General features: G+C 39.4%; 1 protein-coding gene across 2 annotated transcripts; it reads left to right on the top strand.

Annotated features, from left to right (window-relative positions):
• Positions 1–3,592: 3,592 nt before the first annotated feature.
• LOC124176265 (zinc transporter ZIP11) lies at positions 3,593–21,549 on the top strand. Of its 2 annotated transcripts, none has more exons than XM_046557307.1 (6): positions 3,593–4,331; positions 5,699–6,080; positions 7,237–7,391; positions 7,948–8,033; positions 18,311–18,568; positions 20,338–21,549. In XM_046557307.1, exons 1-6 carry the CDS (start codon positions 4,224–4,226, stop codon positions 20,414–20,416), a joined length of 1,068 nt encoding a protein of 355 aa, XP_046413263.1. In that variant the 5' UTR covers positions 3,593–4,223; the 3' UTR covers positions 20,417–21,549. The 2 variants fall into 2 exon arrangements, with proteins under 2 accessions (XP_046413263.1, XP_046413264.1); XM_046557308.1 differs by having other exon boundaries at positions 3,594–4,331; positions 5,699–5,948.
• Positions 21,550–23,207: the final 1,658 nt, after the last annotated feature.

Below are 23,207 nucleotides of genomic sequence, written 5' to 3'. Positions count from 1 at the left end.
AGATATACATCATCAATCAAATCTCATACCTTCATTGCGAACAAAGAAGGTGACATATGAAATTAATTTCTTAACTTACGTTAGATTTCTGTCGTCTTTTTTAAAATACGGTTTATTTGCACCGGAAAACTCAGACCTTTCTACACAAAAATACTACTTGCGAATATTTTCGGGAAATTGAATAACACTCGATTGTTACTAATGTTCGAGTCCAAGCTACAAACAAACAAACTCTGATGAACCTCAGGTAAGTAATTATCACAAAAATAATAAAAACTAATTTGAATATGATCAGGGTTCCTTTTTTTCAACTTCTACTTATATTACGTGGTTAGATTGCGACTCTAAGCTGCCCGCTGATCCACAAATGCAAGGTTGTTCGGAAATTTATTATGAAGTGGTCCAGATTATAATTGCCCGTATCTGTTTGCTTTATTATACATTTGTGGCAGTGCCCGTGCTGATTATTAGGAATTTCGAGTGTGAGAAAGTGTATTCACGACAAAGACGATACTATTTCACCCAGAATTTCAGTACTTTTCCCGTAACCCCTAATAGTAATATTACTCAGAGGATAAAATTATGTGATAATTTCAATGCCTGTTAATTTGGGAATTTTTTTTCTTGAAGAAAGCGAACTTTTGAAATTACCATCGAGAAACTGACTGATAATTTGCAGACACATTGCAAACTTTGACGATATTTTTTTGTTGGAAATGTAGAAAACGCTCATATTTTTATGATGTTATTCATGAAAAAATATTATCTTTTGCTATTTTCGCCAAGAAATATCGTCAAAATGTACGAAGTGTCCATAAATTACCAGTCAGTAGTGGAATTTTGGTTACACAAGAAGTTTCTCCGTATATCAATAATGATATAAATTTGTTATTCCGTCATTAACGACGAATGTTGAAAATTTACTGAGTGATGAGTGTTGAGGAGGTGAAATGTATAGATTTTTATAAACAAACGTCAATGAAAAAATCATTCATTCACCAATTCGGTAGAAAATGACGAGTTAAATGTTGAAAGTCCGAGAGAAACGAGTTACAGTATCAATCCAATTGTTGAAACATGCAATCCAAATATGTACAGACAAAAAGTGACATTGATAAATGATATCCAAATAAGGTTTCGCCGATGTAAAGTAAATTAATAATAATTGAATGTAATTTAATGCACGTCAATCCTTCGTTCCACTCCTAAAACTTTTTTGAAAAGCGAAGTGAATTAGAATTTTAAATTGGATATAAGAAACTAACGACTGATATCACCTTAAGATAGATTTTCCGGATTATATATAATCAAATTCTTATCAATTAGCGCCAAATATATACGGATGATTTCATGCTGAACAGTTTGTCGTCTGATTGTGAGTGAATGCGTCAAAGGTGGATACAAGAAGCTTGGACACGTGCAGGTTTTGAAATACGATATCGCTGTCAAAAAAACATAGAGGAAAGGTTGTAAGAACTTTCGGAAGCTTCAAGAGTGTTCTGCTTCCAACAATCCAATGGTCTTTTCTGAGATAAGATTCTGACATTAGCATATCACCAGCAGTAGATTGAAAATCGTGTTTTTTAATTTCTTTTTACTTTGCAGATCTTTGCCGCAAGTAGAATTTTTGCGTTAAAACAAATTCCCATTAGAATTTTGCGAATTGAAAAATGAAAAATCATTCTGAACAATGAAGGTAATTTTTACCTCAATTTGCCTACTGCAGCGGCTGACGATGAGGTCACAAGAACTTCGCTAAAATTCTGAAACTCCAAAAGTGATTGCATCGAGTTGAACAATGTGGTCGACTTGCTGTGAACTGAATTAAATAGTTTCAGTTTCTTTGCAAATTGTGGGCTATAGTTTTTTGTCTTGCTTCAACAGTTTCAAAAATCAATAAATTCTTGAAATCTATAAGTCTTTCGAGATTTTTCAAAATTTTAGGCTGCTTCAGTTAGAGTTGTGGTTTGGGTAATATTTAGACTGCAGGTTTTTGACGTTTCTCAGAACACCTTTCGGAAATTAGCTACCGTAATTGATAATTTTTCTCAAAGATGAGAAATGGATCATTGGACAGAGTAGACTCCGAGCTTTCGGAAGGTTTTGCAACCAATCATCTACTTTTTTTTGTCACCCATATCAAATTCCAAAGCCACGTGTCTGTAATTTTCCGGCTGACACGCTTTTCACTTAACAATAATAAAAATTTATCACACACACTTGTAACACTGAATATTAAAAGAAAATATATATTTTCGTATGATAAGGATGATTATGGTTTGTGACAAAGTGATCTGCATCTTTAATTATAAATACGCGCAAGAAAATTCTTGGGTTATCTTCTTGCTATGCTACTTTCGGTTACCGTTTTCGGTACGCTTATTATTGCAAGTGGCCACAAACCACACATCGCTTTTTGAACAGCTTCTTCAACTTTTTTAACTGCACTTATCGGACACGTAACAATATAGTCAATTCTCACTTCTTGAAATTAAATAAATATACAACAGTACATGGTGCAATTATACTCGCTTCATCTTCCGTTGATACGTAATCACAGATTATAACTATAAGTAACTTTTGATAACGTTAGTACGTACAGCCGACAGGATAAAAATTGACTTTACAGATAATGTTGCGTTGGTAATAAAATTTAATGATTTGAAAGCCATCAGATTATTCCCCTTCAAAATCAGTAACTGAACAAAAACCGTCGAGTTCTCAATAATGTTACTTATGGAATCCTGAACGCTTCAAAATTTTCGCTGTGAGAAAAAGATTTTTTCCGTTTTTTTTTTTTTAGAACTTCAAATAATTATGAATTGAGAATAATCAATATTTAGTATTTCCAAAATTGCGAAGAAAAATATGGTTTAATATGTACGTTAATATTATGCAGAAGGTAATAGTTCATTTAGTTCATTTGCTTAATTATTCGCAATCTAAATCCAATCACCGCTTCCAAATTTTTAGAAAAACTCATAAAATATGTTCAATCTTCGAAATATCTTTAACGTGCTTCTAGCAAATGAAAGACTGTTTCAGAATTTTTCGGATATCAAAACTTAATGAGACACTGAATTTTTTCAATTCGCAATTTGAAAAGTGCTCAAAAAAGAAAAAAAAAGGAAATTCTTCATAAGAACATTGTTGAAACAGTTGTAACTATTAAATAAGCTAATAAATGAAGCAGTTGAAAGTTGACTTTGTATAAAACTTGGAAAAAATTAATTGCGCGTAATAGAGATGCCACTGTCACATATAAAAGATTCGAGATATCGAGGTAAATATAAACGATACACGGTTATGTATTTGATTGAAATTTACTTTTCCGTCGTATAATTTCAACGTATATATTTCTTGTACGGGTTTTTCTCACTTTTTAATTCCAACGTTTTACACGCGATAGTTGTTGGTTATGAAGCAATCTTTTTACCGGCGTGGTCAATTGCTTGGTCGATAATACGTGAAACTGCTAACACCCCCAAACTCGACCAGACCCACCATACTGTTACGAAAAATAACGCAGGGCTATCAGTCTTTATACCTATATTCTCAGTCAACGTGGCCAGCACAGTGGGCCAGCACTGTGTGCGAAATACCTGTTTGACTAAACGCGAGCAAGTGGCGGCAACCACCTGTGACCCTGAGATCGGCCGATACGAGACCTTGAGTGTTTAACACATGAATTGAGTCTTTGAAACCGCAGGAAATCGGTTTGCGAGTTTCCGATAAAGTGATACGATAATCAACAAGGTTGAAAATCGCATGCCGCTGTTATTTTTGAAAACTCAGCTGCCTCTAGGTCGGCGGCGATGGCGGCGGTTGACCGGGAGGTGGGAGGGGAGTTTAAGTGGCCGGAATGGCGACAACGAGGACGGCAGCAGCGGTGACGTCTGCGGCTGTGGAGGCGGCGACCAGATAACTGCGGGGGAATGATTTCGCTTACGTACTCAGCGCCTTTTCTTCAATTTACCTATATTCATTCGCTCGTTGGCGAGGCACACGGCTGATACGCGTTCCACGAGCCTTGCTGCTTTTCGCATGAAATCCAACACCGGTTTTCACCACCGCAAATTGATACACGTAGGCATAACCTCGCAAACTCATCACGGAACTCGGTGTCAGTCGAGATCTTGTTTGGCGAGGGACTCGACCACCGGAGCACGGTATCCAATGCCGGATAACTGGGTCGGAAAAGCTAATCACCAAAAACCCCGAAGATGTTGAGAGGATACGGACCTGTCACTCAGGCCCTTCTAGGCACTTTGTTCACATGGGGTTTGACGGCGGCGGGGGCGGCTCTCGTTATTTTCATACGCGGAAAACAGGTGAGTTCACACCAGGCATATCTGTAAGTACAAAGCAAACCTTTTACAATTTTTTCATCATCCGATCCCATCCTGCCTTCGTGTTCCCAATACAGCGATTCGTATGTTTACATTTTGGGTATAATTGTTTCTGTCATTCATCATTTTCTTTAATTTAATTATCTTTATCTCTTCTTCTTCTTCTGCTCTGTTTTAACGACGCTATTGCAGTTGGGAATCGTTGACACGTAATCTTTAACAAGTAACAATTATTTGGTCTTTAATTAAGCGTATGTATCAGACGACATGTATAATTAATAATTATATGAGATCAGAGGAGGGAGGATGTTTTTAAATATTGAGATATAAATATGAAATCATCCAAGATAGGATGCATATAAGTATTGAGTAATAAATATGGCATCAGAGATGGGAGGATGTCAAGAATACTCGGAAACATGTATAATTAATAATTATATGAGATCAGAGGAGGGAGGATGTTTTTAAATATTGAGATATAAATATGAAATCATCCAAGATAGGATGCATATAAGTATTGAGTAATAAATATGGCATCAGAGATAGGAGGATGTCAAGAATACTCGGAAACATGTGAAATGTTACAAAAGTGGAATGCCACTTTGGCATCTGAAATATTGCTTAGCCAAGGCGCAAGCGTAATTGGATAGTCTTAGAATACATCATTTGTCTTTATTTTAACCGTGCTTAGCAATACATTTATCATGTATCCTAAGAAAAATTCTATACAGAGTACTGGCATTACAGAAATGTTTTCACATTATTTTAAATACAATAACGAATATGGTAGAAAATGAAGGACAGGTAAAGAACTAAGAAACCGGAGCTTACCCTTGAACTACAAGGTTGATATCTAGCCTCAATCTGGTATGGAAATACATAATGTGTAATTATTCTGTAGAAAGGCCCACTAGAATCCTGAACCTTGTAATAAACTGGTACAGATTGTTTTCTTGTGAGTTTCGACAATAGCTCAAATTAACGTGAAATTGCTTTTTTTTCATCACATGTGCATCAGGTGGTGATGGTATCTGATTGTGAAATGATTGGGCATTGGTAGGATAATAAAGTGAATTGCAACATTGATATTCCAGATTGTAAAAGCATTGATAACTAAGTATGTGTTGGTTTTTCAGCTGTCTGCTGTTTGACATCTGTTCAAATCAATAATAATCATATGCCTTTGAGCATACTTTATTAATTTATTTATGTTAATAATAAGGTTTCACACCTACCTCTTGGAAAACCTTTTCTTTCCACACGTATGCTTTTTCTACACTGTAGGTTATTCATTATACACTATGTGTCCTCAATGATTTTGTTTCAATTACAATTTCTTCTATTCACAGAGGAAACTACTGGATGTGAGTCTTGGTTTTGCAGCCGGAGTTATGATTGCTGCAAGCTACTGGTCCCTGCTATCACCAGCCATCACAGCCGCATCGGAGAGCAAAACTTACGGGGAAAATGGGGAATACGCGTTTTTACCAGTCGGACTTGGATTCCTCATAGGCGCTGCTTTTGTCTACGGCACAGACGTGTTGATATCTGCACTAGGCGTTCAGTCTCCGAATGTGGTTTTAGCCATGCAATCAGTCGGTACGAAACAAAGACGAAAAATCCTGGCAAAGCTAAAGAGCGACCAGGATATTGACGACAGTATTATTGTTAGTGAAGTTAATGTTAGTGGTGCAAAAGTCTACTCTGACGTCGAGTCGACCACCATCGATGGTAGATACTATTCATTTTATAATTGTATAAATAGATACGTAATATTGACACTTGTGGCTTTGGGTGATGGGATCGGTTTTACAAGTACATATCAGCAAGTGTTGGTCTTGGGATTGGTGTCAATGAAGCCAAATTAAAGATCTCAACGGAGTTACTCATTACAAATTTTTAGATCAGAAATTTGTTTTACATCCAATGAAATACCGTTAAGAAATATTATCTTGCATTTTCACGAGCTGCATCTATTTATAAGTATCGAAAACTAGTATCGGAAATAATTGTCATCAGAATACATATTGTTGCATCTGACTAACTCACCCTTGTAGTTTTCTCAACCAATGAGTATTCACGAAGTCTTACTCAATCTCGTGTCTTACTAAAAATGCATGAAAACCAAATTTGATAGTTCATTCACTATTTAAAGTTCACATGAAACTGCACCTGTTTTACAGCTAGTAGAGAAAATCGGTTTTGTCTCTAATTCTTACCGCATGCCACGATCTACAAATGTGTAAGCATTAAGCACTTCGAAATCGGCGTATATGTGCATAATACTGAGTAACTGCATTATAACAAGTTAGAGGTGTATTAACATTGGATTCCCTGCTTTGTGATTTTCATGGCTAAAGCTGATCCTACTAACCCTGCATGCAAGAGTAAAAGCCTGTTCAGTTCACGTTAGAATTATGTATATCATGACGGTCTTTGCGAGGAACAACTGGTGTAAACTATGTTACACTACCCATTTTGTCTCGGATCTTTTGAGGCTCTCTTATTGAAAGTATGTGATCAAAATTTTACTTCCTAAAGCACTGGCATGATAATTTAGCCAATTTGTGATAATCTACAAGGAGAATCCACATGACTAAAACTAATCAAAATTTTAACTTTTGAAAGTAATAATCGTTGGCTTAAGGCATTGTCACACCTATGTAAAATAAACATGAGTTCTTCCTACGAAGCAATGCCTAGGCTACTGGTACACAGATACCGTTTTTGATAATTCAATAGTGATCGGCATTGAAAACCATATTTAAATCTACATATAGATAACGTTGCGATGGACAAAGTACTGACGACTGTGTACTTTACATTACCATTTCAGTTTAACATTAATGTAGTTTTATTAAAAAAAAAAAATTGATGACTATTTCAGGCTTCTACGAACAAAGTACCAGAAGGAGACAAACAGTTAACACAGCTCCACGTGTTCCCGAAGCAGGAGATGTCGAAACTGTTTACGAGGACCCAAATGACGAAGCGAAAAATAACCAGTGGCGAAGGATACTGTTACTTGTCGTTGCAATCACGGTATGGTTCCTTCTGCAAAATACGATTATTAGTATGAAAGTTTTTTTAATCAAAGAATACAAAAAAGTATCTGTCGTCATTATTTGAGATATAGTGCCGCTCTATGAAAAACAATGTGATATACACTGTCACTTGGTAGTGGAAATACACTTTGCATGTTGAATGCATTGGCACAAAAATTTTGTAGATTCCAAAAATGTCTGATTCACAAGTACCAAGTACAGTTTTTCAGAATCAGAATTTTTACTTCCGTAATACTCATAAATGATTTTACTTGAGAAAATAAAAAAAGCACGTAACAGTTGTGTAATTATTTCAATGATGTCGTTATTGGAACGTTAAAGCAAATTCTAACCAAGGCTTTAATCAGTTGTACAAATGTTGGATCGATGTAGATTCAAATATTCAAACCACGTATATGTAAAGCAATCGTCAAGCATGGTATCGCATGTGTACAGTAGTTTGACCTTGGTAAAGTTTATAACTTTAGCCCAGTTATAAGACGTGAATACCTTTGTTATTTTTATAATTTTAATTACTTCTAATGTTCTTGCAGGTTCACAATATTCCCGAGGGCCTTGCAGTAGGCGTCGGATTTGGAGCCATAGGAAGCACAGCCGAAGCTACTTTTGAAAGTGCAAGGTGAGTTTATCTTCATCTTTTCGTGAGTTTCACGAATCAGCATATACAATTATTGAGCTATACGAAAAATGCCAGACGCACCGTCACTGCCTTTTAGAAAATGGAATACTTGAACAAGCCGTAATAAATTTTTAACTCTGTATCCACGTCTACTCACAATCGTCACGCGGGTTGTGATTCTTTTTGAGTGGTGGGAAACGTGATAATTTATCGTTAATACATTAAGATTTCACGTCTTTATATCTGTTTTGTTTTCTCGCCGGACAATTCACAATAGGTTTTTCCGTCATTTCTTTTCCTTTTATTTTTGCCATGATAATGGAATCCGGTTAGATAACACTGCAATGAAATCGGTAAGACGTGAAAAAATTAACTTTCGCGACGTTTCCTATTATCCCTTCTAAAGCTACACAATAAACAATCAACTTTTTAAATGTATTTGAGCTGGTAACAACCCGTGATTATCTGTACTCCGATATTGATTACGATAAAGCATTGACAATTACATATTAATTGATTGAAACAATACCATTGTCAGCAGCATCATATTTGTCGGCGCTATTATCGGCACCACAACGTCGATATGCATCTATGATCGGAATCTAAATCAATATAAGTAGCTAGTGTGTTTTTACTTGGATTCGTGTATCGTCCGTGGTTAGCGATGTCTACACATTGACAGATTATATCAAAATATACGTGATTTTTATTTTTCTTATGAAAATTTCATATATTGCGATAGTTAGATATTTCTTATCCGTGAGGTAATTGGATGATTTTAAATTTTGATTAATCAGTTTTCAACCAAATAATGATTGGCTCAGAGTTGCAGAGGTGGAAAAAGAGGTAGAATTTTACTTTTATACAAAATTGGCCGAGGGTTGTAGCTTGCAGCGAAATCTTACACATAGTGATCACTAGTCAAAGAAAATTAGGAAGTCAGTGACAATTTTGGGAATTTTATGGCGGTTTGATAGAACGACGAAGAATAGAGCTTTTTGCACGAAAAAATTTCCGAACGATTTGTTTTACTCGGTTTCATGACTATTAAGTAGATCATAAATAGGTTTTTTTTTGAAAACTAATTGATTTGGCGTTTCATTTATTAGATATTTGAAATGGCACTATTAGTTCGAATTTTAGTCTGGGTAAAATTATAATTTGGCCAAGGAAAGGTCAGGCAATAGTCAGGAAATATTTTCAACTATTATTGGTGGCCATCATTTCAAAGAATATAAAACCCCAAAGCTCAACAATCTGACGTTTTGGGGAAACCCTTAAATGGAAATTTCTCACTTTACACAGCAGGTTAGGCTTTGCGTCATAATTTTCACTGTATCTAGGACTCGGGAACAATATTTGAAATCTTGTAATTTTATTGCGTATGCACAAGTTATTTTCGCGTGTGCCTAACGAGTCTGCATTTTAATCTTCAGAAATATCGTACCAGCTTTTAGCACAACCTACAAGCATGCATTCTAATTCTAAAAGATGCGAGTTGAAAAGAAAAGAAACGGCTTTCATGAAGGTCTCACCATTTTGAAACTTGTTTTGACGTTTTCCGTTGGAAGTTCTAGAATTTTTTCCACCAAAACCTGAAAGGTGCAGATTGGTGTGACCATGGAATTTCAGTGAATCTATATTTGATTATATAAAAATATGATGAAATCTTATGTTGGATACGGACAGCCAATGCTCACGTGCTTTGATCGATGTGCGATATGTACATTTTTTACTTACTCACTTATGCCCTTGTGATTTTCGGAATTACATCTCGCATAGTCGCATCTCGGATTATCAATGTATTCGTCCTTTCCGCGATTCCGGACCGACTCTCCAAGATTATTTGCTAGGTACTTATAATACTCTATTAGCCGCTAGCACATATCAACTAATTACGAGTTTAATTTTTCCAAATTGAAAGTCATGTATTGAGGAATTAGAAAATACATCGAGCACCAAATATTTATTTTTACAAAAATAGCGGTCCGTTAGGATTGTTAGAGAATAACCGTAGATATAAATAGAAATACGGGATACCGCAATTTAATTCCTTCTTCTATGGGACCTAGAATGTTGTGTATTTAGCTAGCTTTAGTTGTCTCGCATTTCAAGATGTTCAAATAGTCATTACACTGGTACAGCGTATATTTGAATAATTTCACGTAAGAAGCCTCAATTTCCCAATTACAAACACTGAAATCCTGTTTTCTGAATGTTTTGTATAAATACATTCAGTTCGGTTGTTTTTATCGTTCCCGTTATAATTCTGGACGCACAAATATGACGTAACATGCATTCGTTACATCCATATACTACAAGGACAAAGTTCGGGGCAAGGTTATCGCGAAGAGGACGGAGATCAACTTTCATTCACAACTCTTAAATTCCTGTAAGACATACGTACCATACTGATGAAACGATACTTGGTAGTTGGAACAAGTTTCCCTCGACATATTACGCAGTTTATATAAATGTTAAGATTCACGCTGCGTCCTTCTACATCATTCGTTAAAAAAGTATTAAAGAGAATTGAATACCTGTACGGGTATACCTGGATTTTCATCCCTGTTACTCGCGATAAGAACAATTCAATTGAAAACCCATTGACCAGAAGTAGTGTATCCGATCCAACAACAGTTTATTCAAATGAAAAAAATGTCATTACTGCCTTATCTAGATCTTATAAATAGTTCTTCTTGCAGTGTAGCATACATTTTGTCACATTTACAGGTGAACGTATAGTCCGATCGTACCCTCGACGTAGAGATGTCGCTACTCGGCCGAAGTTGTAGAAATCGGGTTTCATGCAAGAATAACGACAAGGTGGGCTCTCATTAGCCTGGAGTATGCGCGTATTATGCATATCTCGTGTAGGTATTTAATTACGAGTCGGTCCTGAATGACCGTAGACGTTTCTACAGCATAGGTATAGGTATAGATGGGTACAGGAGGTGCTGTATGGTATATAATAACCATAGAACGCAACGGTACGCGGCGCAACGCAACGCCCCGACGTGTCACGCGGGCGAAGGGCCGTATATTATACAGCTGTCGGTGTAGTATGGGTGTCCCGTCATTCATAACCGTAGCGAGTTGTGTGTACGAACCGTCGCGGTCGTTCCCCCATTGACAAAGTGCAACTAAACGTGGATCGTGGATCGCTCGGCGATTCCCCCGCTCGGGCAGCCAATCGTCGGTTCCACGTGTATCGCGATAGCCGCGACGTGACGGCTCGAACGTTCTACAGGCCTCATACCAGCTACGTACGCGTTGTCACGCACACAGAGATATACGCGTATAATGTAGCAATCTACCTACTACTGGGGGAGATGGTTATCCATATAGAGACAGATAAACCAAGGTATGTAGATAAATGGCTGTGTAGGCAAAGCTCAGGCTGCAAAGACGCCCGACGGTAACCATACCGTAAACAGGTATAGAATATAATGTGCAGGTACATCAAGAAGAATTTCTACATAGGTAGGTATAACGTTATATCATATGCGCGGGTATGCTTGTATGAGAACGCTACGGGATATCGATCCATGCGCATGCATGCAGGGAATTTTTTTTTAATTACAAACCGACGCTTATTTTGTTGTCGTCATTATTAATTTTATTATAATTATTTTTCTTTTTCATCCACGATGCCCGAAGGTATGCATAATGATGGTCTGTAATATCAGGTATAGGTTTTTGAAATTAATTATCATTTATAAAATACATCAAGTTCCAGTCATATAATCATCATATCTCGTCGCTTCGCCGTTATGTATTATCTATAAATCCTTATTACCCGGCCGTCCTCGATCGCTCCGCGTTAACACTTTGTCCTCGCTTTTTTTCCTTTCTTCTCCTTTCCTCACACCAAGTTTCTCAATCGTCATATTCTCGTATTGTCATATTGCCCCTCACCTCCTCTTTCTCCTTCCCTCAAATCCCCTGCAATTAGTAGTCGAGCACGAGCGATTAATTCCCATTGATAATCGCTGGTTTTTCAATCGACCGATAATGCTCAACTGTAAATATGAAATTGGTACGTGTGGGGGCGTCGAGGAAATATCCATACCCATACGCTGCAGTGTATCGCGTGAATAGCTAGAGAACCGAGCAACGGAAACCGGCGCCGGTATAACTTCCGGTCTCGGGGTTCCCGGGATATTATAGATACACGCGCTATTGCATGTCCGCCCTGAGGACGAGCCGTCGGGAAAGACGGGCGCGTGCCCACGTATACCGAAACAAAGTTTATTGTACGCAGCGCGTATGTGCGGTATAAATAAGGTCATACGTAGCTGCTTGCTATCGTGCGTATTCTAACATGCCTGTGTTTCACACTCTTGCATCTTGCGTGCATGAAAAAAAGTTGGCGCAACGGAGGCAACTAGTACGTACCATAACGATAACGGTGGACTGAGGTAAACTTGGAATGGGAATAGCAATGGGTATGCTCGCACAGATGTGGGCTACGGGATACGCGTGCTGGAATGCAAGCTTTTGACTTAGCGACGGTCTGAAACCACGCTCAGGGGTGAACAAGAAATTTTACACCGTGCCATCGGTCGGTGGAAAATTAAAAAAAAAAGCACTAGGACTTTTGATAGACGCGCTTGATCCATGCCAGTTTTCTCATGGCTTTCACGGCTCCAAATTAATTTTCCATTCAAAAAATTATTGACTCGCCGGTAGGAAAAGAATTTTATTCGAAAGACCACTTAATTTTCAAAATTTGGCGCGCAAATTAGCATAGCTCGTTACCCGACTGAAAACAGAATTAAAAATCTCATAAAGTGATGAGAGGAAAGAAATTGACGACTCCATGTTGCATTTAAAATCCTTAAGGAATATCAAAGATTAAAATTTATATTCTATGTTAAATATTGAGTTATTTATAAATTTGTTGCACAATCGGTAAACAGCATGACTGTTATCAAACGGAATTGGATTTACACGGCGATATGTATAGTATACATTCGCTTAATACCTTCTATAGCGTTGATGCGAACAATCTATGTAAAAGGTCAACCTTCACGCCAGCAGGGGCGAAGTTTAAACGGCGTTCTCTGGATCGGGCACGTCGGAAATGGTCTCCGAGATATTTTCATTGTGTATATTCTGCATCTCAGGTTCTAGAAAGATAGTCGCACATACGTCTGGAATAATTTCTAAGAAAAGAGATATACATAGCGAGGGCTAAGAAACCAAGGGTGCCATCCACTGTTTTATCAATTTGTGGGATAAATCCGCGTCTTTGATTATTTTTTTTTTTTTTTGTTTTTTTTTGTGGTTGCACACAACCCTTGAGTTCTCAGTCCTCGATACGCACGTCTAACAGTTCAACACTATTGCGGTAATCTGTTCTATGAATCTTTCCTGAACTGCAACGCAGCAGTTTTACACTCCTAAAAGTGTAAATCTATGCATATTAGGGTGGTCCTTGTTTAGAGTGTTGACGAATTTTTACCGCCCCATCACTGAAATCAATTTCAAATCATTTAAAAAGAGTCGCCAAATTTTTTCAGATTCATACAGCAAGTCTGAGATAGTCCGCATTGTGATCGAAGTTTCTTATGGAAATGACATGAGAAAAACTTTTTTTCGCATTATATATTGTATCGTGAAAGTAATAATGTTCCAAAAAATCTGTAACTGCGAGGTTTTAGTCGGCATTAGTGATGCTATATGAAAAAAAAATACACATCATCGTGCGAGGCAATCTAGACGAATTGCACTTCCTCTAAATAAAAAAAAAGTCAGGTTTCGAGGTTGTGCAATTCGTCTAGATTGCCTGGTACGATGATGTGTATTTTTTCCCAGATAGTAGCACTAATTCTCACCAAAACCTCGCGGCTACAGATTATTTGGAACATTATTACTCTTGCAATAAAATATATGCTGAGAAAAAAAGTTTTACCCATGTTAATTTCCATAAGAAACTTGAATCACAATGCGGACTATCTTACAATTAGATTCGATGTAAAAATCTGAAAAAATTAGGCGATTGTTTTCGAATTATTTGAAGTTGATTTGGGGGATGGTCTGGCAAAAATTCGTCATCAACACCCTGAATAAGGACCACCTTGATGCATACATCCTATACGGCATTACAATTTAAGGAGGATAATTTTTCCGCGAAGCGTACAAATTTACGAAAGCACGATAGGCACAAGAACGCGTCCAACACAAGGCATACCCGACAACGTTTCATCTAGGCGAACGTTGTGTATCGCAGAGAGCGTATTATACCTATACACCAACGTAAGTATTGCGTTCGAGTAGGCGGCAGCGGTGAAGTGAAACAATCTTTGGAATGCGGGATCATCGTGTATGCGCGTTGCGCGTCCGTTACCTGGAATGTACGAGCGAGGAGTCTGCAGCAAGCTCGCGTTGCAAGTCTCGGAGACGTGGATCGGCATTAAGAACCCGTCGACGTCCTCATCCGGCGCGGCTGCTCGACGTTACCTCGCTTATGCATTCGTGTGTGTAACGTAGAAGCCGCATGGAAGGCGTCGGGAGGAAATTGTCCCGAGGCGGGACAGGGCGCGATTATTCCCCGGATTAGAAGGGGGCGAAATAAAGGCCGTCCGCACTCTTGCCCTCTTTATTACGATCACAAATCCCCCCCCCCCCCCGCCGCTCTATTTCTATCTTCTCACCCTGCTGCACCCCGGTCGGCAACCGCAAGGCCGGCTGGTGACCCCTGCGCGCATCAACCGGCCCTCCCCGTGCTCTTCTCCAGCTGATCACACCTCGAGTCGAGAGTTGTTGCCTCGAGCTGTTTTAGTTAGCCAACGGATAATACAATACGGGGAGTCCGTCGAGTGTGTCTGAGGGTCTGTGCACCGCGCAGGAGTCTCTCCGTAACGTCCCGGTCGGCGCGGCGCGTTGCGCCAGCAGCTAGCGAGGGAGGCCGTCGTGGTGGGGCTCTGGAATGCATGGGAACGCGGTGTCGAGTCGGCCGAGCCGACCGGCCGCGATTCGCCCGTGCCGCATTCCTCCGGCTCCCGAGGCCCACCACACCGGCCTCCACCGCGTACACGGACGCTCCTACACCGGCCACCTTCAGGGATTGCCTGCTCACCGCGAGAGGAACACGCGGACACTCCGAGATTCTTTTTTACCTAACCCTTCCTCACGGCGCGCCCACCGCGCCAAGACTCTTCGACGTTGCGGAGGGAGGCTTCCTCTCTTTCTCCCTCTCTCTCTCTCTCTCTCTTTCTCGTCATATGCTGATATTGTCCAATATTGTTATGGACAATAAAATATCTATCCATCTGTCTATCTATCTATCTCTATGTATCTATCTATAGAGAATACAGTGTGCACTCTCTCAACAAGGTCGCTTCCCCGCTTTCGTACTCGGTTGCCGTCCCTCCACTCCCTGACCCAAGTATATCTTTGAAGCACAACTCTCTCAATAGAGCCGAACAGCAAATGCAATGGTTCCGTCATTTCCGTTTCGACATGAAAAAACATATTCCTATTTAAACACACAATATTTCACGTAAAAATTTTACATGAGTAATTGCGTATAAAAAAAAAAATCGGACGTGTTAATAAAATATTGACACGCAAGTATTTTTCCAGGCTAAAATAAAATGAAATGGGAATCTAACCAATGCAGACAACGTATTCGCGCGTGCATGAGAGGCTGGCCCTACTTTATGAGAGTGCTTGCGACGTTTTTTTTGTGACGCGACGTTCGCGTGAAGATATAACCGGGGGGCTTCCGATTCCTGGAAAATAGCTTCTCCCCTCTTGTACTGTTGTGGCCCTATTGAGAGAGTGGCTTGAGAGAATTTTTTTTGACAATTGCAACTCGTCGTAATTTACATGCGCAGTCAACTTAGGAAAAACGTTACTAGCACGGTGGGCAGAGTGACCGTAACCCGGCGATTCTTGAGTAGGCGAGGGGTTATGTTTCACTGTGATTTGTCAACCATTCGATTCTAGGGAATTTGTTTATTGTCAGCGAAGGTTTGCTTCAGGCTGCGAACACCGATGTCGGCCAATCAAAGTTAAGTAAATTTAATCGCGCGCGTTACAAGCAGATCCTTTCAATAGAACTTGAAGGTATGCGTGTATACATACACGTTATATACACATATAACGTATGCCTTAGTGTGATCCATCCATACCTTATATCTTGTATCTATACCTATACCTTGTATGACACATTGATGCAGGTGAAAATATTATACCGTACAGCTGCGGTATGCGCTCTATAAGCATTGAGGTGCCGCGGGTTCAACCTTATTTCCTTGCTATACCACCGGATGGCAGACATGGGGATTATGGGGACCCTCCATCCTGGATACGTATCTGGTTTGTTCGGTTTTTGTAAGGAAGTCAGGGTTGATTCTCTCGTTTATTTCGATCATTATGTAGCCTATGTTACTTCTCTAGATACGAGGTTAACATGTATCCGAGTTTCATGCAGATTGATCCACTGGTCCTTGAGTTTATCGGCAACAAAGTGTATCCACTTTTCCCCACCGATATTAAGCTTCTTTTTACGATACAACAGAGACGGGAATTTCTCAATGCAAACGCTTCGTTGCAGCGTATAGGAGTCAGAGAATGATCTGATATACTTGCGCAGAAAAGTTCTGAAATACTTCGCTCGATTCCCGCACACCATCGAAGAATTTACCGCAGAGTAATATTTTTAATAAATTTAGACGAAATTGAGCTTCTGATTAACTTGGAAATGGGAGAGTACGGCTGGAGATTTTTGGGTAAAACGAATGGCATCGATGGGTTTTCGACTTGGCGTACTTGGTACTTACAAGTATCCGGTTCACAAATCCTTGGGTAATCGTTTTGTCCCCCGCGAGGACGATAAAAATGCCAGGTAGGAAACGAAGCATGGGAATGACGGCGGCAGATCGAGAAGGTCTCTTCTTGCTTCTTAGAACCTGGGTGACCTCCCCTCGCTCACCGGTTAACTGTACATAATATCCGTATACGTAGGTATCGAAAGGTAGAGGTGCTGCTGTTAGCTGCCTGACTCTTCGTCGGGGTTCGCCGGCGCTCGGAAGCGTTCACAGATCATCGTTAGGAATGCGTCGCGTCGACGCGGCGTTCGGCCCGGGTGCACCCAAGGAACGTGGTGCCTGTGGCTCGTTTCTTCCTACTTTACCTGTTACGTCTCTCTTTCTACGTTACTGCACCGTCCCGGGGGTGCTTAGTATTTCTACGCTGGCTCCCATCCCCCGCCCCTCCCCACCAATCCTGCATCAGTGAATACCTATGCTCGTATACATGCATACGCAGACCTATATGCACACTCGGAGATAGTATTTATTACGGTTTAATTAATATTTATTACATACTTAAGGTGAAAGTCAATTATTTTTTATCACGATAAAGATAAGAAAAATTTATTCTAAAGATCGTTTGTAAACGATTAATCAATTTTTAATTCATCTTCTTTCTGTACACAAATAACGTGTGACTTTTTATGAATGTACGAGATTTTCAGTGGGTTTAGGGGATATTGTATATAAGCAATGCGTGTAATATTTATACACCTGAGGACATGTAGGAATTTCTGTCTACATGGATTTTTTTTAACGTATATATATATATATATATATATATATATATATATCTTTTTATTACAGCAGTTTGTTACGGTGGTCTTCTCTGTGAAGAAACTTCGTCTCTTCTGATTGGATGTAGAGTCCAAGTAAAAGTGATCGTCGTTGTAAGCCGAAGGAAGCATTCTTCGTCAAAAATTCATTGTATATTTTCTACGAATATCACGCAACGGTGTATTTTACAGGATAAATTAACGAATTAATCTGGAGTATGTGTAAGAAGTTATTCTTTGGTAGCCAATATTTATCCGGAATCTGAAACGACGTCTGAAATTGAGTTGTTAACGTGTTATCAGTGTGGCCTGAAATTATAACGTCATAATTATAGAATTATACCTTTGCCAAGTTTTGAAAGGTCTTCGATGATCGATCGATACGCTCGGCATCCTTACCGGGACACAGCTTTTACTTTGACTGGACTGAATGTATAAACAGCTGCGATGGTCGAGGAATTTTATATTTAGTTTATAATATTTTAAAGTTACTTACGATATAAGTTATGTGGATCGTTTTACGATGACAAACGATCGTCAAAAGATTCTTCACGCTTATTTTTTGCATTCTCGAATGTAAACTTTTGCCACGATCTAAACACCCGGATTCTAGCTGTTGTGTTCCTACGGAATACGTTTAAGGTTGAAATAACGGAGGGTTGAATCCTGGCTGTTTTAGAAACTTGGCGATCGGAATTGGGATACAGAACTTCCCGGAGGGTCTGGCCGTCTCTGTTCCTCTCCAGGCTGCTGGATTCAGCACGCTAAAAAGCTTCTGGTACGGACAACTTTCGGGAATGGTTGAACCAATCGCCGGGGTCTTGGGCGCGGCTGGTGTCAGCTTAGCATCGGTGGCCTTGCCTTACGCTCTCTCCTTCGCTGCCGGTGCCATGATTTACGTTGTCGTCGACGACATCGTTCCGGAAGCTCATTCGAGGTAAGTTGCATCATCCCTCCTGCCACAAAACATCCCGCTAAACATTATCGGTTTCAACATTCTCCACATTTTTCTTCACTCATAATCAAAAAGAGTAAGACTAAGTCAAGCCTGCGGGTAAATTTTGACAACCGTTGAAACAATTAACCCTTTGAGTCACAGCGGTAAGTATTATTATCACCTATTTTTAATACTTAGGACTTAATGTAAATTATTATTGTTAGATACAAATTGATTGAAAAAAATCGGGAAAATTGAAGGAACAGTTCATTTCCGAGAAATTTACCTCTCTACACACGTATATTTTTTACATAAATTACAATTTAGGATGGCGGATCGAACATGGCGCACGAAAATTTCAAATTCCATCGAATGCGGAGAAAAAACTCTGTCCACGGGTTTTTAGGGTCGCTGATTACAAATCTGAAATCAGATTTCGAAAACTTAGTATGGCGAATCCAATCAACGATCCCGAAAACCCCTGCATAGAGTTTTTTGTCCCTAATCGATTAAATTTGAAATTTTCGTTCACTATATCGGATCCACCATCTTGAATTTACAAAATCTGATTTCAGTAACTCCAAAAACCATAGAATACTATCTTGTTATAAAATTTGACTCGGCCCAATAATGTGTGACTCAAAGGGTTAACGGCTGTCTAGTCTCGACAACTGCAGCAACTTTCTCGCGCTTTAGCCTCAATTTTTACCCCTGCAGGAACCCTTAACGTACAGGTATGGAAACTCGAAGGAAGAAAAACGAGTCCGTGTAGGTGCTGCATGCATACGTGCACGGTGAGCCGAGGGGTAAACTCCTTGCAGGGGGTATGGCGAATTTTTTCCCAGGCCCTCTGCATTGTCATTATAATTGGCTTCTTTGTGCTTCGCGTGCGTCTTGTAACCGTCCGTCCACGCGTCCCGGGCCCCTGGGTGTCCTGAGATACTCGCTCGTCGTAGGCTCCCTCGGGAACACATCTCGTTTCTTCTTTTCTTCGAGTATATGTATATACACGTACGAAAGTGAAAAACGAACGATCCTCCTTCCTGGAACCGGATATAGGACTCTTTGAGCATTCTGCTTTCCTCACGGTATTATACAGCTATCCGACAAATCCAGGGGTCATCGCACAGAGTATCGCAGCAGACTGCCAAACCATCACCACACTTGCGTACCTTATTACTTTTCAGGTTTTCATCACTTTTATACGAAGTTTTTACACTCGATTCCGACGTTAGGAGGCTTGGAAAAATTTCATGTTGTAATATTTAGGGATTTATTTGATTTTCGACACGGGACTGAAGAATTCGGTATACCTCGAATAATGGAATTTTTTTTATCACGTGTTATGAAATTTTGTATAAATGTCGAACTTGAACCTCGATGGCGTGTAAAATTTGTTTCAACCAAAAGAGAATGACTCAGCTTCGAGGCGATCTCTACAATTAATTTTACAAAAGTAAAACTCTTCGTGCAGGAAGCACCTTGAAGTTTGAACCACTTACATATTCTTGGAGAGTAATTTCATTTTGAACATGATAATTCTAGTCACTTTACCATTACATTATTCATATTTTGTGTTGTTTTACTAATCGTTGTAACTCGTATCATCAAACATTCTTTGTCTGTCGAACGAAAATTGTTTGAAAAGTTTTTCTCATAATTTTCACGTATTTGTCATTAGGTACATGATCAAATTTAAAACGGTGATTTTCTATAATGTAGGTATAATTAGTGACATGTGTCTATTTTTTCCTGTTCTTTCCACGCAGTGGTAACGGAAAGCTAGCAAGCTGGGGTGCAATTGTTGGCTTCCTTATTATGATGGCGCTCGACGTTGGCCTTGGATAAAAATACGGAAGTAAACGCCAAATGATTACAGCATGGAAAACGTGCAGGTGTATGCCGCCTCCCCCACCGATGGATTACTCGCGGGTTTCTTTTTTATTTAATATTATATACAACGACGAGCCGATTATACCAATCGGTGTTTTAAATTTCACGTGAGTACATACGGTATTCGAAATCCCGGCTTGCGTATGTACATGAATTTTTATACATACCACGTATATTATATGTATGTAAAAATGATTACATCTGAAACCAGCATTACGTGGGTAAACATGTAAATAACTTTAGAATTTTAATACATACATGCACAATAGTTTTTACGTACAAGTGTACGTATTACTCACGTGTTCGGACGACTACAACGGTGACTGATTCTTACGCGAAAATTTCAATTAAATAATCAACAAGTCAGGCATATGCATTTGAATATGGTCTGCTCGTTTACATTCGTAAAGTCTTCCGCTACACGTACAATTTCCTATGGTGCGAATACGTCAAATTTCGAGTGATTTAAATATCTTTATATGTTATCATATTTTATACTATTTTAGATACCTTCTCTTACCAAACCCCAATATCGTCTTGAAAATCCTCTCGCAAACAATGCCCGAAAATATTAAAATCATATTACATATTGAAAAGTACAGTTATAGACATTGCAAAAAACATACTGGTGACAAATGTCAATTTCCGTACATCTGAAAATCGGTAAGAAAAAAAGAAAAAGAAAAAAAACAAAACGTATCTTGAGGGTAAAGCAATTTATTGTACCACAAATCGTTATATATAAAACTTCTTTCCCATTCCACTAGAAATGTGACCTAATAGACGTATTTAATTGACTCCCTACAATATGCGTGGGTATACGTGTGTGCTTGTGCGAATGGGTTTAAGTTTGTACAAAATTAATATTCACGATAATGATAATTTTATTTCAACACGACGACGTTTTCAATTACATGCGTGCAATTGGGTATTTTTTCTTCTTCTTCAATATGATGTACTTATGTATAAAAATGATATAGAGCATACGAAACGAACTGTACATAGATAGTAACTTTAATTATGTATACATACTTGTATATATGTATGCACGCACATGCTGTATATGTAAATATATTAACTTAACATAGTACCAGCAGGTCAATGGCCCAGTTTTACACCGCGGCAGTATTTAACACGCGCATATGTATAACTATATTATACCTTTCCACCTTCCTAACTAATGCGTGCCAAGAACTTAAACTCTACGGCGTTTACACCAATCATTTGAAGTCAGGTTACCGAGTTCGGTTAAAATACCTTCCGTGTACGTACACCTGAAAGTACGGGAAATTGACAGCGACAGCTAATTTATTTCACCGTTTTCAATAAGCATATTTATACATGTGTCTATCGATTCGTTCAACAGTAATTATTTACTAAACTAGAAAATTCGTATGTAATTTGGGCGCATTGTATGCTCAGAGATCGTCAGAGTCAATTATTCAACCGTGACGTAACAAAAAACAAAATTAGGATATTTTTTTATTATTCATAATACGTTGCTAAATCGTTGTAAATAGTACGGAAAAAGGGGATTGAAAGAAGAATAAACAGTTTGCCGGATTCGAATCTACGAAAAACAACGTAGCCCAAAATTGACGGAAAGTTCACGTGGCATCGAATCACCCGCCGAAATCTGGTCCCGAAACGTGTGATCGTTGAAAAATAATCGCAAATACCCCTTGTGACGTGTCTTCATAATTGTATACTTGTTCGTGCTCTCGATATCCTAGATAACGATGGACGAGATTTCACTTGTCGACGACGATTACACCGGGCAGAGAGAAAATCAACGGGATAAATAACTGCATCGTCGGAATCTTGAGCGGGCATAGGATCCGGAGGGAGGACAAAGTACAGGGTGAAACTGGTATGAATGAACGGACACGAGGCCGTTAACGTGGCTGAGAAGTGGGGGGAGGGGGGCGTTCGTAGAAGGCGACAATATCGCCTGATCGTCGTTCGTAAAACTCGTAACGAGGTTGAATCTAGGGGCTGCTAGCCGAGTGAACGAACGTACGAACGGACCCGCGCTGCTCCCTTTTTTCCACTCATCCCGCAGGTACGTATTTATCCATGTATGCGTCTGCGTGTGTAGACGCGTAAGTCTCTTGGTTGCATGCACTAGGCGACGATGCGATGCGTCGCTGCAGCCGCATTCGTATACCTAGAAAGAAGCTGCGAAGGTGGGGGCAGGCGCGGCATGTTCGGGTCACGCCGATGACGACAGCTGCAGTCTACGATCGTGCATCGCGTCGTTTGTGGCGATGCACCGCCTCGATTAGACGTCGTTGTCCGTCGTCTGTATTTGCCGGGTTTAATACAACGGTACAGTGATTACCGCGAAATTGTGAATTTATAATTTACGACTATCCAGGCTCGTTTCAATTCTTCCCGCCGAAATTTCGAAGCTGCGATGCGATGTTGTTTCATCGATACGTATAGGTATACCTATGTATTACCGTTACGCTTTGCGATGCGTTATTGTTTTTATCACAGCGCCGGCGATCTTGCGGCAACGTTCACTCCGGTGGATCGTTCTCCTGAATTTCAACGTTATTGTATTATATTTGTGTCGTTACCGGCAGTACGTTGCTACTACAGCGACTCAACTGTTTAGAACTGGAAGAACGGTTCATGTTATAATTTACGATCTTGACCGAGTTTTACCTGTCGCTCGTGCAGCTTACGTTTTTTTATCTTAACCCCAAAAATACGATGCACGCATGTGTGCCAGTCGTTGATC

Source organism: Neodiprion fabricii, chromosome 2, assembly GCF_021155785.1.
Source record: "Neodiprion fabricii isolate iyNeoFabr1 chromosome 2, iyNeoFabr1.1, whole genome shotgun sequence".
Classification (NCBI taxonomy): domain Eukaryota; kingdom Metazoa; phylum Arthropoda; class Insecta; order Hymenoptera; family Diprionidae; genus Neodiprion; species Neodiprion fabricii.
The sequence above is the reverse complement of the archived record's forward strand: the minus strand, read 5'-3'. Positions and strand labels throughout refer to the sequence as shown.